This window comes from Phaseolus vulgaris, chromosome 8, assembly GCF_051622355.1.
Source record: "Phaseolus vulgaris cultivar YP4 chromosome 8, ASM5162235v1, whole genome shotgun sequence".
NCBI lineage: Eukaryota > Viridiplantae > Streptophyta > Magnoliopsida > Fabales > Fabaceae > Phaseolus > Phaseolus vulgaris.
Genome location: NC_143505.1, coordinates 239,504 through 253,962, shown reverse-complemented (window position 1 = coordinate 253,962; position 14,459 = coordinate 239,504). Strand labels below are relative to the sequence as shown.

General features: G+C 31.1%; 2 protein-coding genes across 2 annotated transcripts; both read left to right on the top strand.

The window, feature by feature from the left end:
- The first annotated feature begins 6,894 nt into the window (after positions 1-6,894).
- NAC083 (NAC domain containing protein 83) lies at positions 6,895-8,798 on the top strand. The gene is made up of 3 exons (XM_068629121.2): positions 6,895-7,495; positions 7,579-7,841; positions 7,940-8,798. Exons 1-3 carry the CDS (start codon positions 7,315-7,317, stop codon positions 8,219-8,221), a joined length of 726 nt encoding a protein of 241 aa, XP_068485222.1. The 5' UTR covers positions 6,895-7,314; the 3' UTR covers positions 8,222-8,798.
- A 3,812-nt stretch (positions 8,799-12,610) lies between these two features.
- LOC150025324 (NAC domain-containing protein 83-like) lies at positions 12,611-14,459 on the top strand. The gene is made up of 3 exons (XM_090293502.1): positions 12,611-13,525; positions 13,609-13,871; positions 13,970-14,459. The coding sequence occupies exons 1-3, from the start codon at positions 13,345-13,347 to the stop codon at positions 14,246-14,248; spliced, it is 723 nt and encodes a 240-aa protein (XP_090149628.1). The 5' UTR covers positions 12,611-13,344; the 3' UTR covers positions 14,249-14,459.

Below are 14,459 nucleotides of genomic sequence, written 5' to 3'. Positions count from 1 at the left end.
CAAAAATGGTTTTAATAAATAGTTGTAGTTTTCTTGGGTCTAATGGGTTAGCTTGAAGATCCTCTTTGTTTGATCTTCTCTTTGTTCCATATTTATTTATTTATTTATTTATTGTCAAAAAAAAATAAAAGTGGTAAAGTTATGCCATGATCTACAGTTGTTTCTAAAGAAGCTTTAATGCATGCTCAGATACAAGAAGAACCAATAAAAAAAAGTCTTTCACATGTGCAACAACATTTTTCTTTCAAGCTGTATACATCAAAGATCTTGTTGAAGAAAACGATAGGACAATGACAAAAGTCTTGATACAAGAATGTGCACAAATAAGCCTTCAGGCCTTTTGATTATAAGAAAGAACATTGTATACGTTGAAAGATGGTACCCTCTCTAGTAAGCAACCTTTGTGATCTTTTAGATCACTTCTTAAACAAACTTTTTCTTAGTTAAAAATGACTACTTGTAAAAAATGGTTGCTTTTAAAATAATACTCGATTTTTTAGTCATGAGTGACTATGTTCAAAAACAATACTAACAAGGAATGATTAAGTTCAAAAACATTACTCATCATGTTAGCAAGAAGTTAGTATAATAAGAAAGAATATCTTATTGTAACTTACCGTCTTAGTTAACATAGTAAAATTTAATTTATTAATTGAAAATTGCATGTATTAGACAATCAGTAGAAAATTCTTCATTTATCTTATTACAAATGCATGTTATTATATTTATCTTAATTTAAGAATGAGCTTTTTCAAAATCAAGTCTTTGAATATATTTGATGTATTGTTTATCAAGTATATAATTATTGTATGACTATGCATCATCATACAACACCTGGAAAAAAAATTAAAACACAATTTAATCATTTATTCTTTTTAATCTCATAATCTGGGAAAGGATTATATTTTTTTTGTAACTCTCATCATTTCAAAAGGGATTATAGTGTGTTTTTTATATTCTAGTTATTTAGAAACGTTGAATAAAGTTCTTTTATATTCATTAAACTAGAAAATAAAGTTGTATTCAATATAGTTTAGGTAAACCATTTTCAATTTTGAAACTGTTAATCAATAATTATTTTGTTTTCTTACAAATTAGATAATCTAAAACAATTTCTTAATTTATCTATTTATTATATTATGTATTGTTTCTTTTGAAACTCACCAACTCAAAAGTAATCCACCCCTTTTCTTTTTTTTGGTTTTTTTTATTGTATATGAATAAATAATTAAAGACTTAATAGTTTTCTATCATTATAATGTTTTTCATTTTATTCTACTATTTTTATTTTTATAGTTCTCAATTTAATTTAATTTAAAAAAAATGAGTCAATATAGTTATCTTTGTAAAAAAAATTGGATAACAATGTTATAATAATAACATGGGGCAAGAATAAAAAATGACAAATCATTATTTAAAGTAGACTTATTTACTTAAGTGACAGACCACACTAGTAATGAAGTTGATGTTTCATTATAGTAATAGTAATATCATTGGTATAAATTTAAAAATAAAAAATGAGAACAAATTGAGAGAACATTTTAAATAATAAGAATAATAATTCTTTTAAATAAAAATCATCATAACAGAAAAAACAAAAACAAAATTATTACACCATAACTAGAAGCAAATATGGATTCACTGGTGCTCTTTGGGAATACAAGTTTACTTTTCAAATTAAATAAAATACAAGTTTACTTTTCAAATTATGCAATTTAAAATATTCATTTAGCAGTTTCGAAAAGAAAGTCTGATAAGAAAAATAACAAAGAAAATAGACACTCTAATTTCTTTTACAAATTATGGGGGTGTCAAAAGAAAATATAGGATCTATAAAAAAACCTATTCAAAACTGATTGTACGGTGGGCCTCCGTAAGCGACAACAAGGATGGGCTGGGTCCAGAAATTAGAAGTTGTACTTTTTTTTATAATAAAAAACTGATATTTTGGTCTAGAATAAATATTTATATTTATAATTTACAATAAAGAAAAATTTAATATAAATGAATTATATTTTATATTTAAAATAACAACCCTGCTTTAATTATTGATCCGTAAGCTTGATTTTCCAATGTTTTTTGCGATTTTAGTTCTCGTATTTTAAATTTTTGGTAATTCTAGTTTAATGATGAATTCAACATATGTTTTATTTTAATTTAATTTAATTACTTTTACGGTATCTCAATTGAGGGTTGAATTAAAATGACAGTTTTTTAATCTATAAGGACTAAAATCCTGAAAAAGTAAATAGAATAATCAAATTTGCATGTAAGAAATTAAGACTGTATTATACTTTAGCATAAATAATTGAAATTATCACATAAAACTGTATTAAATGAAAATGGATATACAGGTAAAAAACAAATAAAGGCATGATTGAGTAAAAAAGTTTATGAAACAAAGATAAAGGTGTGTGAAATGTATTTTTAAAGAAAAGTAGTAAGAATCTCTTATTAGAAAAGTAAAGAGAGTAAAACTTTTGTAGGAATAAACTATGTTCATATTTGCATATCACTTAATCTGTTACCATTCTAATTGAGTTTATTTATTACATATTTGATTTGACGTTGAGTTTCTTATAATTTGAAATGTCTATTATCAAACAAAAGAAAAACTTTATAATAAAAAATATTGAAACATAAAGACGGATAATAGAAAGTTACCTTAAAAGAATATGTTTTTTAGTTGATTTTTGTCAAGAAAATTGTAATTGTTAATAAAATATATTTGTTATTATTGAACACAAATAAAACATATTATATTTACATTTATGATATTTTAGGAAGTTATGCGAATTATTTGATTTTATTAATACTAATTTGTATATTATATTATAATTAAAAATGAAAAAAAAAGTTGTTAATTGGATGCATGTTGTGAGGAGTGTAGGTAGAAGTATGGGAAATAGAAGAGTTTGTTGGGTATGAAGTCATGACCAATTAGGTTGGGCTGACTAGACACATGTTTAGTGAGTGAGCTTAATTATTGTATCCCTTTATTATCTCTATTTATCTCTATTTAAAGAGATCATTGTACTTGTAATTTTGTAATGTAAACCTAATAGTTGTCCGTGTGGATGTAGGTTGCAATTGGCAACCGAAGCACGTTAAATCTTGTGTTGTTTATTTTTTTGCAGTTGATTTGTGATTGTGTGTTGTTTTCGCGTGCGTTTTTCCATGAGAGTTGTTAAGTAATTAAGGTGTAATTGGTAATGAATAAGTATGATGAGAAATGGATGAGGTAATGTGTGAGTGTAGAAGACATGAAAAGTCGTAGAAGACATGAAAAGTCGTAGAAATAGTGGTAAGTTGTGAATAGTGTGGAATAGTCTTTGTTTCACCCTTACGCTACCTTTTTTCTATTTTCATTTTGATTTTCATTTTGATTCGTATTCTTATTCTGGAAGAGAGGGATAAAAGTGGTTACCAGCAGAGCTGAGAAAGAGGAATAAAGTTGGATGTGTAATTTGTTTAGAGAAAGTGGGGAATGTGCAGCTTCCAAGAGTAAGATTTCTAAATGCTAAGTGAGAAATGTTTCTTTCTTACACTTACACTTCCACTGGATTCCACACCCCTTTTCACCAACTTTCTTTCTAGCTACTTTTATTTTGAAAAATGTTACTTTAACCATTACAAAATTACAGTTTATAATTGTAATCTAATCAATATTTTTTTTTTCTCTTTTTCTACTTCTAATCTCTCTTATAGATTCCACAACTCATTTTACAATTACAAGTGCTATTTCCTATCCCTGGTCACACTTTCATTCATTTTTATAACAACTTTTGCTTTCTTTGAAAAGAGATATCTTATTCTTTCTTTGGCCCTTTTGCAAAATTTGGCTTTCCGAGTGCACAAATCTTTGGCTTCAAAATCAAGGAACTACCTTATTTCAAGTGCCCAATCACCAAAGCAAAGGACCACATTCTCAAGGCATCTCTATGCGTCAACATTACAATTACAATTATAAATAAATAAATAATAGTGAGGTCAACTTACTTCTACTCTTATTTATTTCATCCAAAATTCTATATTCATCACTTATTTTCTACTTTCTTCTACTCCACACCAATGTAAATATCCACCGTCTTATCAAATATTAATTCGTTTTCAGATACTCTTACGCATCACACTTATTTTATTACACATCATGCAATGTTCTCATCAAAGTGAGTTCAATGAATCCAAAAATAATCAATTCATATCATTTGTGTGCAAAAGCTTATGATGAGTAGAACTAAGAAGGAAGTTTCAAACATAGCAATTGATTCCTAAAGGAAAATTTGCTCTGAAAAGTAAAATACAGCATCGTGCGTCACTAGTTGACAACATCTTGGGGGAGGTGTCACGCACCCTTTCTTGCTCAATATCACCTTTCATTTGTTTTATTTTATTTTCTACCTTTTTCCGTGTTAAGTTCATCTCCATGCTTCATAAATTCTTTTTTCTTTTTCTTTTTATTTCAAAAAGGTGAGGTTGATGAAAGATGTAGAATTGGTTTTCCTTTGACAACTCGTAACAAGAGGTTTTTAGTCCAACATAAAGCACAAGAGGGGAGATAACAACCAACACAATTTGTTTAAATAAATGAAAAGAAAAAACCTTGGCAAAATTTACTAACTACAACCCAAACATGCACACCATGATCTATTACTTCAATGCCAAACCTTAGTGCTATTAATTCCACACGCCAGCGAAAGAGTTTATGAGTGTGTTTGGTCAATGAAAAATATACATTATTATAATAATAATAATAATTATTATTATTATTAAAAGAAAGAGAAATCTCGACGAAACAAGAAAAGAAGAACGGGAGCTATGTTAGGACAATTAGGGAATGTTGTTTTTATAATATGTATGTGTCCTTACTAACGTGTGTTGGTTATTAGTTTTTTTTCAATGAATTCATTTTTTTATCGACATTTTAATGAATTCATACTATTAGACTTTAAGAGGAAGTGAGTAAGGATCATTTAAGTGAATGATTAAAATTCATGAGTTTTTAAACATGAAACATATAGGAAGAAAAATAAATATGATAAGTTAGAAGGTCTAGTTAAATATTTTTTTATCCTTCTTAATTTTAACAATTTAGTCTTTAAAATTTAAAAGAAATTTCAACTGATTTCAAGTAAAAGATATTTTTTTTTTCTTTAAAGATTATGAGTAATTTTATTGAATCTCTCTATTATTAATTAATAGACTCTATAATTATTCTTTAAATAAGTTAAATTCTCTTATAAAATAAGGTCAGACTAATTATTGATTTAGGGTTAGGGTTGAAACAAGATATGCTCACAACTAATTATTTTATTTAAACAAGAAACTCAGATATAAAAATTATTTTTAAACGAAGTGACATAAAAACATATTAATATAGTTAATCGTAACATTTGAGTTGAAAACGAATTGGGTCGAGACTCAAAATATTTTGAAGGTAGACTTAGTGGAATTGAGTAAATTTTTTTATAGTCGATTTGAGTAGAGGTTTACAAAATTGTCTTAGTAAGACTATCGCTTTGACCTACATAAGTGAAATAAAGGTCAAAGAGCCCCCCTCCAGTGAGAAGAAACTTACACGCTAAAAAAAAGAAAATGAACAAGAAGTAGAGCGCATTAAAACCAAGATGATTAAGATAAAAAAAAAAGGTTTGGAAGAAGGCTACCGAAGATCTGACCAAAGCCGAAGCAAAAGTTGCTTGAAACTGAAAATTGCTAAATAATTAAAAAAAAACTTAAGTCTTAAATAAGATATTTAATCAAGCCATAACTTATGCTTATGTTTTTTCAAAACATAACTTAGCACCATTGACGCGTTAAAGCTCAAGTCGCAAGTTATCTAAACTAAACATAACTTGTTCCAAATAATTTAACGGTTAAGTTTAGAAATAATGTAACTAAATGATACATTTTTATTAGCTCATGATGTGTGTAAGTTGAAGACTTTGTTATAAAATTCTCAAAATGAAGTGTACAAACCACGTATGCATGTACAAACATAAAGTTGTAAAAGATGTTTAAAGTCGTAATAAGATATCAAAATAATCCCGATTAGAGTGATAATAGAATGTGCAAACTTAACATATATATATTCTGATTTAAAGTCATAAAAAATATTGACTTATAATAGGATATTCATATCTCAATTAAAACAATAACAGAGTGTATAAACTCGTGTGCATGTCTAAGCGTAATCATAATAAGATATACAAATCTTTAGTTTTTAAGTGTATCTCCTTCTTGAGTTAAAGTTCTCGTAATTTTTTTTGAATCATAATAAAATATTCAAATTACAACGTAAAAGTATAATGAGATCCCTTATTTTTGCCAAAAATTTTAGATAATTTCACTAAATCTTTGTTAATAATTAATAGATTTTATAAGTAACGCTGAATATAAATCATATTCCTGTATTAAACCAACTATCCTTGCAATAAGAAAATGATAAGATGGGTACTAAAGAAAGAGAATATAATAAAAAAATGTAAAGGGAGTTAAAGAAAGTTGTAAAAAGGGGAAGTTGCAGATAAAAAAAGAAATGGGAAGGAATTGAAGTGAAGAAAAATATTTTTACTGAAAACACAATAATTGCAAGGTTTGACGTTTGTGTTGTAACATATAAAATGGGGCATGAGAATGCCCACACGCAAACTCCTTTGACCCTATAAGAATACAGACTAGGGAAGTTGAAATGGGAAAGATCAGAGCCGCAATGTGCCATACGAAACCCTTTTTCCCTCCTTACATATAATTTATAATAATAATAATATGCAAGTGGGTTTTGCTTCTGGGAATCTCATCTCATGGTAATAATTAATAAATAATAATTAAAGAAACATGAGCATCCTGAAGTTAAGTTTAGATTAGTTTAGTTTAGTAGTGCTTCCGCTTTCTAATTCCTTTTATTTTATTTATTTTTGAGGCCAACAAGTTTCCCCTTTCCCCACGGAATTGGGCTTCTTCAATTGTCAATGTTTGAGGCTCCACCTTAACAACAAACAAACAAACAATCTCAACCGTCCCACGTTTCCATCATCCAACACCTTTTCCATATTCCCTAACCACCCTTCTCTTCTCTTCTCCCATGAATTTCATTGCTTCAAGAGATGATGGAAACAGTGAGACAACAAAATCGACCAAATCTTTAAATGGGGCATACTTCCAACGTCCCACCTTACTATAAAACAACCCACACTGCATCTTATTCCATACCCTTTTGCTTTCATTATCCCATAATAATAACCATTTTTCTTCTTTCTCCTCCTCCTCCTCCTTCTTCTTCATTTTACCCAAGTAGAAGAAGGGTGTGGTGGAATGGAAAAACTGAATTTTGTGAAGAATGGGGAGCTCAGATTGCCACCGGGGTTCCGTTTCCACCCAACTGATGAGGAATTGGTTGTGCAATACTTAAAGCGGAAGGTCTTCTCCTTCCCTTTGCCAGCCTCTGTCATTCCTGAGGTTGATGTTTGCAAGTCTGATCCTTGGGATTTGCCAGGTGTTCATCATTTTCTTCTTCCTCTATCTCTTCTTCCCAATTAATTGAGTCTAATTGCAATGCCTTCTGGGTGCTGTGTTTAGGTGATTTGGAGAAAGAAAGGTACTTTTTCAGCACCAAAGAGCCCAAATATCCTAACGGCAACCGCTCAAACAGAGCCACGAATTCAGGTTATTGGAAGGCCACTGGGTTGGACAAACAAATTGTAACTTCAAAAGGGAACCAAGTTGTGGGGATGAAGAAGACACTTGTTTTCTACAGAGGAAAGCCACCTCATGGATCTAGAACTGACTGGATCATGCATGAATATCGCCTTCTTAACGCGCCCACTTCCTCTCTGTCTCAGGTGAGGATTCAGAGCTACCAAATTAACCTCAAATTATCCCCACGCATGCATTAATTACTCACACAGTGTTTTTGGTTTGTTTGTGTGTGCGCGTGCAGAGCCCTGTGGTTGAAGTTCCCATGGAAAATTGGGTTCTGTGTCGCATATTTTTGAAGAGGAGAAGTGGTAGTAGAAACGGGGAGGAGAAGGAGATGGAGAGTTTGCGAGGCAGAGTGGATAAGGGGATGGTGAGAAAGTCGAAGATGGTTTTCTATAACTTCATGGCGCAGAACAAGAGCGATTCCTCAAATTCTGGCGCCAGTGGGGTTACCAATGAATCAGATGAGCATGAAGAGAGTAGTAGCTCCAACACCTTCCCTTATATTAGAAGAAAACCTTGACACCCTTCACTTGAATTCTAGTGCCACTACTTGTTTTGCAACCATCTCATCTCATATCAGCCTAAGCTTTGCCTCTTTCTTTTATTGTCTTTCTCTGTAATTATCTTCTCATTTTCAACCGGCACCAAGGCTAGTCTAAGTCTGAAGAGTATGCTACTAAAACTAGTGTGCAATCCAGTTTTTCTTTTTAGTTCAATCTCTGATGATGCCCTTCATCATCATGCAAATGCAAAGGCAGTGCTTCTTTTAGCTAGCTAAAAGCTACTAATTTTGAGTCTTGAAGGAGATGCTTTGACAGAGCAAAAGAGAAAGAATCCATGGAAAGAGCATAAGAAAAGAGGTCCAAAATACATGTATATTTTAAAGACCGTTTTCAGGAGAAGAAACATAAAATAAGAACACAACCTTTGCACTAGTTTGTTCCTTTTGTTTAGGAAAAGAAGAGGTTGCAAAATGAATGGTCATTCTTGTCGGATAGAGAGAGGAGGGTTATCTGTGATCTTAATAACCAACTACAATATATGTATATATATTGAATAAGAAATGCAGAAATTGGAAGCATTTTTTGAATGGCAAATACAGAGCCTATCATGAATATGCTTAAGAGTTTATTAGAATGAAATTGGTTGTAGTTTCAGATGATGATGATGGTAATTAAGTGTAGTTTGTTTTATAGCATTCTGTGCAGAAACCATGAGTGTTTTAACACGTCTAGTTCTGAGCTATATAGAAAGCATGACAGCTACGTTTCCCTATTGCTTACATTTCTTCACCTCATGCATACAACACTGTCCTGCACCACTGCCACAACCCATCCAATTTGTACCTTTTACAAAATTAAATAAAAACTTTAAGCAATTTGCAGATTAAACTAGGACGGTGTTATAATCATGCAACTCATAAAATTATTGCTCATCTCTCAATTATTTTATGTACCGATAACGATTTAGTTGTATAAAACATCACTTTAAAGGCCACTTAGTCAGAGAATGTCACACCCAAAACTAAGTCGGAGAAAGAACAAAAAACTGAACATATTTGAATGAGAAAAAAAAGTGGAAAAACAAAAATAACAAATTTTGTCCGAATAGAAGGAGTGAGATGTAAATAGAAGAACTGAAAATGGTTGTTTTAATTAGAATCCTGTTTGGAAATACACTGCATTGTATTGCATGATTAGATGGAAACAGTGAGACAAGAAGATCGTGGAAATCTTGAAATGGGGCATCACTTGAAGGTACCATATTTGTCATCTACCCTTAATCCTACGTGGTTGCCCCTGGTTTTCGAACCAACTGGGACCCTTACCTTTATTCTTTCACCCACCTTTCTTCTCATCTCATTATCATTTTTTTATTATACATCTCTCTCTATCAAACTACTTTTCAAAATAATTCATTCCAATACTACTAATCACTAAACAAACACCTTATCTTTTTTCATACTTCTCTACACTTATTATGCGTTTCATTATAACACAATCACAACTTACTTTGCCTTTTTTTAAGACAAATAAGAAATCCAAAAATACTGAGAAAACTAGTCAAAATTCAATTATTGAAGGTGTGCAGATGTCACCTGCGATATTATTAATTAAACATTTAACACAATTCCTTTTTTAACGTACTGTGGAACAAATAGAGAGCAACGTGTACAGTTTTTAGTTGTTTAAATTGAACTCTAAAATGGAGTGTTTTTTTTTTTTTTACTTTATCATCTCTCTTTATTATTACATGATTTGTTCGATTGACACATAAAAGAATTGTCTCTCTTGAAAGAGACAAAGTAATATTTTAAACAATTGACATCAATGGTAATCCCATACTCTAAAAGAGACTTCACAAACAAAACACACATTCAAAATAAATTTATGTTTTTTCCTTTGATGAGTATGCAAAAATCATTACCATAACTTTTAATTTTAATATGCCAAAAATTTAGATTTTAGTATAATTTTTTAATATTCTTCATATTTCATTGTCTTTTAAAACTAACCGGTCAACTATAAGTTGCTTTTATAACAACAATAAAAAAAAAATCTTATACTGCAGGTCCATATGTTACCTGAATAGTCAACAAATTAGTTTTTAAATAAAAAGGAGTAAAGTATCTTTATTGGTTTCTTCTTAAAAAGAACAACTAAATTCGATATATTAGCCCTTCTAACTCCTTTTGTCTTATTTTCAGTCACTTTAATTTTGAAAAGCATAATTTTATCCTTCAAATTTAAATAACGTTTTATAAAAGACAATATATTATTTAGACAACGTTTAAAGAATCAAAAGTAGGAGGAATAAAAACAACAATGTTTTTAAAATATAACTAAACTTTAGATGTTTTAGAATGATTAAAAAAACATATTTTATCATATTTGTACTCTTACCTTTGATATGAAATGATACCTAGTTTTTTTAGAATATCTTTTTGTTGAAATAAAAGGAAATTAAAGCCGGAGTCTTGTTACAAATAAAAATTCGTTAAAACGTTGAATTTGTGAAATAAATCTAATTAAAAAACATTTTTGTCAATTGTAACTATGCATAAATTATTATTAGACACTGGTAAAATAGATGGATGTTTCATGTCAACGTTAGGGTGATCTAACAAAAATAACACTTTATGTTTCAACCTCTCAAGTTATATTTTTAATCAATATTTTTTTAAAATGTGTATGATTAAAAGTAATTAGTCAGATGATTACTAATAAATAAAACAAAACTAGAAGTAATATGCCTCAATCTATGAGAATATCAACACAATCATACATTATTTTTATTGACATATCTATTCTTGAACGGGTGAGAATAAAAAAACTATTACATCACTTCTCTTATTTTTATTTTTTTTTAATCTATGCTTATTTATATTATTATTGTGAACCATTTGTCATTAATAGACCTAATAAAGACAAATTAACTAATATTGAATTATCAATCAATTTTGTTATTGATTATGTCGATCGACCTAAACAAGATGATGAATCTTTTTATAGTGCAAACTCTATCAATATACTACCCAAATAAAAAAATTTAATTAATAAATTCTCTACCATCAGACTCCCTGATAAACAATAGTTTGTGAAATAAAGGAATTAATCAACTTGTAATTTTCCCGACAGAGTATAGTAAATAAATAAATAAAATGAACTTAGTTATGGAGTGTTTGACTAGTACTTAAATTAAAAACAGTTGTTCTACACTCCCAAGTAACGTGGACGTTTCCATTATTTGGTGGGAAAATAAAAAGAAATTAGGCCCACACAGAAATATATTATGAGAATTAAGACTGCAATACATAGGATGATGTCTGTCTGGGATAGAATAGATTTTCTCATTGGTTTTATATGGCCATAGTTTTTATGCATGTACCTTTAATAAGAATATATGCCAATTTGTATGGTTAGTCCATTTCAGCGTGATTTAGACCCTTAAGTTATTGAAAAGCTAACAGAATATTTTAATTGATTTGAAAATGATTTCGCAAGTGTATGTTTACGTTCACGTCTCCTCAAATGAATGTGGTATCACAAGAAATTCATAAATACAATCAATTCAATTTTCAAAACTGTCCCAGAAACATAATTCACTATTTGCGATCTAAAAAAATCTTGAACAAGCGTGGACCTAAATTGCATTTAATAATGACAACCTTACGGATTGTAACGGCTCCAAATGACAAGTGGAACTCAGTCAAAATCGATTCACGTAATCAGATTAATTAAGTCTTACAGAAGATTAACAAGATCAAACGGTGATTAAATTATGTAATGCATATTTAATTATGATTCAAAATCTTAATTGATCCAATAAGAAATCATTCATGATAATCATATAAATAATCACACATTTTAAAAATAAGATACTTCATCATTACGCATTAATTGCACTGAACATTATGTCAGAGTGCCTTCTACAGATACAATCCGAACTTAGTATTTACAAGGACGAGAGAAAGAAGAGTAAAAGAAAAATTGTGAAATTATTCTAAGAGGTAAAGATAATTGTTTTTTTAATTCCAAATCAAAGCTAAAAGTAATAAATAGTAAATAATCTTAGAAGAAATGAATTTAGTTTGAGTAAAGAGTTTTGTGAAAGTTATTAAAATGAGATAAGAATAATATTAGTGAATTAAAGGAAACACCGACAGAATGGGATGCGTCTAAAGTGTGAAGAAGTTACTTACTACGAAAACCGTACAAATGAAGAGTGGGTTCTCTTGCTGAGGTGTTCTAAAAAACAAGATCCTCTATTCATTCATATTCTTTTGTTCCCCGTTGAGAGATAGAACAGAAATAGAAAGAGAGGGTTAGTTCTGTACTTTCACCAACTCAGTGCCATGCCACTGATAAAGCCTCTTTGCATTCCCTTCCCTTGGGTCACTTCCAGCTGTACCCCATCACATAACCTCACTTCAGACACCTCTTTTTTTTTCATTTACCTTCCTTTCTAAACTTCCTCACTTTAGGATAACATTAAAACCAACCAAATCAAAATTTAGTTGTTTGTTAGAAACAAAAAATGGAGAACTTGTTTTGTTTTATCCAAGGAAGGGACAGATAAGTGCTTTGTTTGGATAAACCCAACGGAATCCTCCTCCAATCTAACTCCAAATTGCAACCACAACACAGGGAACTAGCCTTTGTTTTCTTATTAGCACCACCCACTCTGGTCTGGAGTAACAACTTCTCTCACAAACAAACCATAATAATAATAATATAAAAAAAAAACCTTAAACCATAGTTAATATAACGTCAAAGTAAAAGAAAGGTTGAGTCTGGTTTACGCCAAATGTGTCGTCTTATTCTTCTCCTTCCTTCCTGTCAGACCCATTTCTATAAAAGAAGCCACACTGCATCTTACTCCATACCCTTTCGCTTTCTTTATCCAATAATAATAACACCCTTTTCCCTCCTTTTTCTTCTTTCCTTTCCCCTTCTTCAGCCCCTTTCTTTATTTTCCTCTACGCTTTAATGGAGTTATAAGAACCCCCACGAGTGCTTCAATTGTCACCCACCCAACTGGCCTGCTCTGCTCTAGTCGGACACACAAAACTGTTAGTACCATACTGCTATATTCAAAACATATACAGAGAAGGAGAAGTAGGTTGTTGTGTGGTGTGGTGGAATGGAAAAACTTAATTTTGTGAAGAATGGGGAGCTCAGATTACCCCCGGGGTTCCGTTTCCACCCAACTGACGAGGAATTGGTTGTGCAATACTTAAAGCGGAAGGTCTTCTCCTTCCCTTTGCCAGCCTCCGTCATTCCTGAGGTTGATGTTTGCAAGTCTGATCCTTGGGATTTGCCAGGTGCCTATCATTCTCTTCTTCCCCTCTCTCTTCTTCCCAATTAATTGAGTCTAACTGCAATGCCTTCTGGGTGCTGTGTTTAGGTGATTTAGAGAAAGAAAGGTACTTTTTCAGCACCAAAGAGCCCAAATATCCTAATGGCAACCGCTCCAACAGAGCCACCAATTCAGGTTATTGGAAGGCCACTGGGTTGGACAAACAAATTGTAACTTCAAAAGGGAACCAAGTTGTGGGGATGAAGAAGACACTTGTTTTCTACAGAGGAAAGCCACCTCATGGATCTAGAACTGACTGGATCATGCATGAATATCGCCTCCTTAACGCACCCACTTCCTCTCTGTCTCAGGTCAGGATTCAGAGCTACCAAATTAACTTCAAATTAACCCCACGCATGCATTAATTACTCATACAGTGTTTTTGGTTTGTTTGTGTGTGCGCGTGCAGAGCCCTGTGGTTGAAGTTCCCATGGAAAACTGGGTTCTATGTCGCATATTTTTGAAGAGGAGAAGTGGTAGAAATGGGGAGGAGAAGGAGATGGGGAGTTTGAGAGGGAGAGTGGATAACCGGAAGGTGAGGAAGTTGAAGATGGTTTTCTATGACTTTTTGGCGCAGAACAAGACTTATTCCTCATCTTCTGGCGCCAGTGGTATTACCCAAGAATCAGATGAGCATGAAGAGAGTAGTAGCTCCAATACCTTCCCTTATTTTAGAAGAAAACCTTGACACCCTTCACTTCATTCTAGTACTACTACTTGCATCTCAGATCAACCTAAGCTTTGCTTCTTTCTTTTATTGTCTTTCCCTGTAATTATCTTCTCATTTTCAACCGGCACTAAGAGTAGTCTAAGTCTGGAGAGTATGCTACTAAAACTAGTGTGTAATCCAGTTCTTCTTTTAGTTCAATCTCTGATGATGCCCTTCATCATCATGCAAA

Bases quoted from the DNA above. Each gene is read 5' to 3' on its own strand.
- NAC083 (XM_068629121.2), top strand. From the start codon at position 7,315: ATGGAAAAACTGAATTTTGTGAAGAATGGGGAGCTCAGATTGCCACCG. The intron at 7,496-7,578 runs GTGTTCATCATT...TGCTGTGTTTAG, and splicing joins TGATCCTTGGGATTTGCCAG to GTGATTTGGAGAAAGAAAGG. The intron at 7,842-7,939 runs GTGAGGATTCAG...GTGCGCGTGCAG, and splicing joins CCACTTCCTCTCTGTCTCAG to AGCCCTGTGGTTGAAGTTCC.
- LOC150025324 (XM_090293502.1), top strand. From the start codon at position 13,345: ATGGAAAAACTTAATTTTGTGAAGAATGGGGAGCTCAGATTACCCCCG. The intron at 13,526-13,608 runs GTGCCTATCATT...TGCTGTGTTTAG, and splicing joins TGATCCTTGGGATTTGCCAG to GTGATTTAGAGAAAGAAAGG. The intron at 13,872-13,969 runs GTCAGGATTCAG...GTGCGCGTGCAG, and splicing joins CCACTTCCTCTCTGTCTCAG to AGCCCTGTGGTTGAAGTTCC.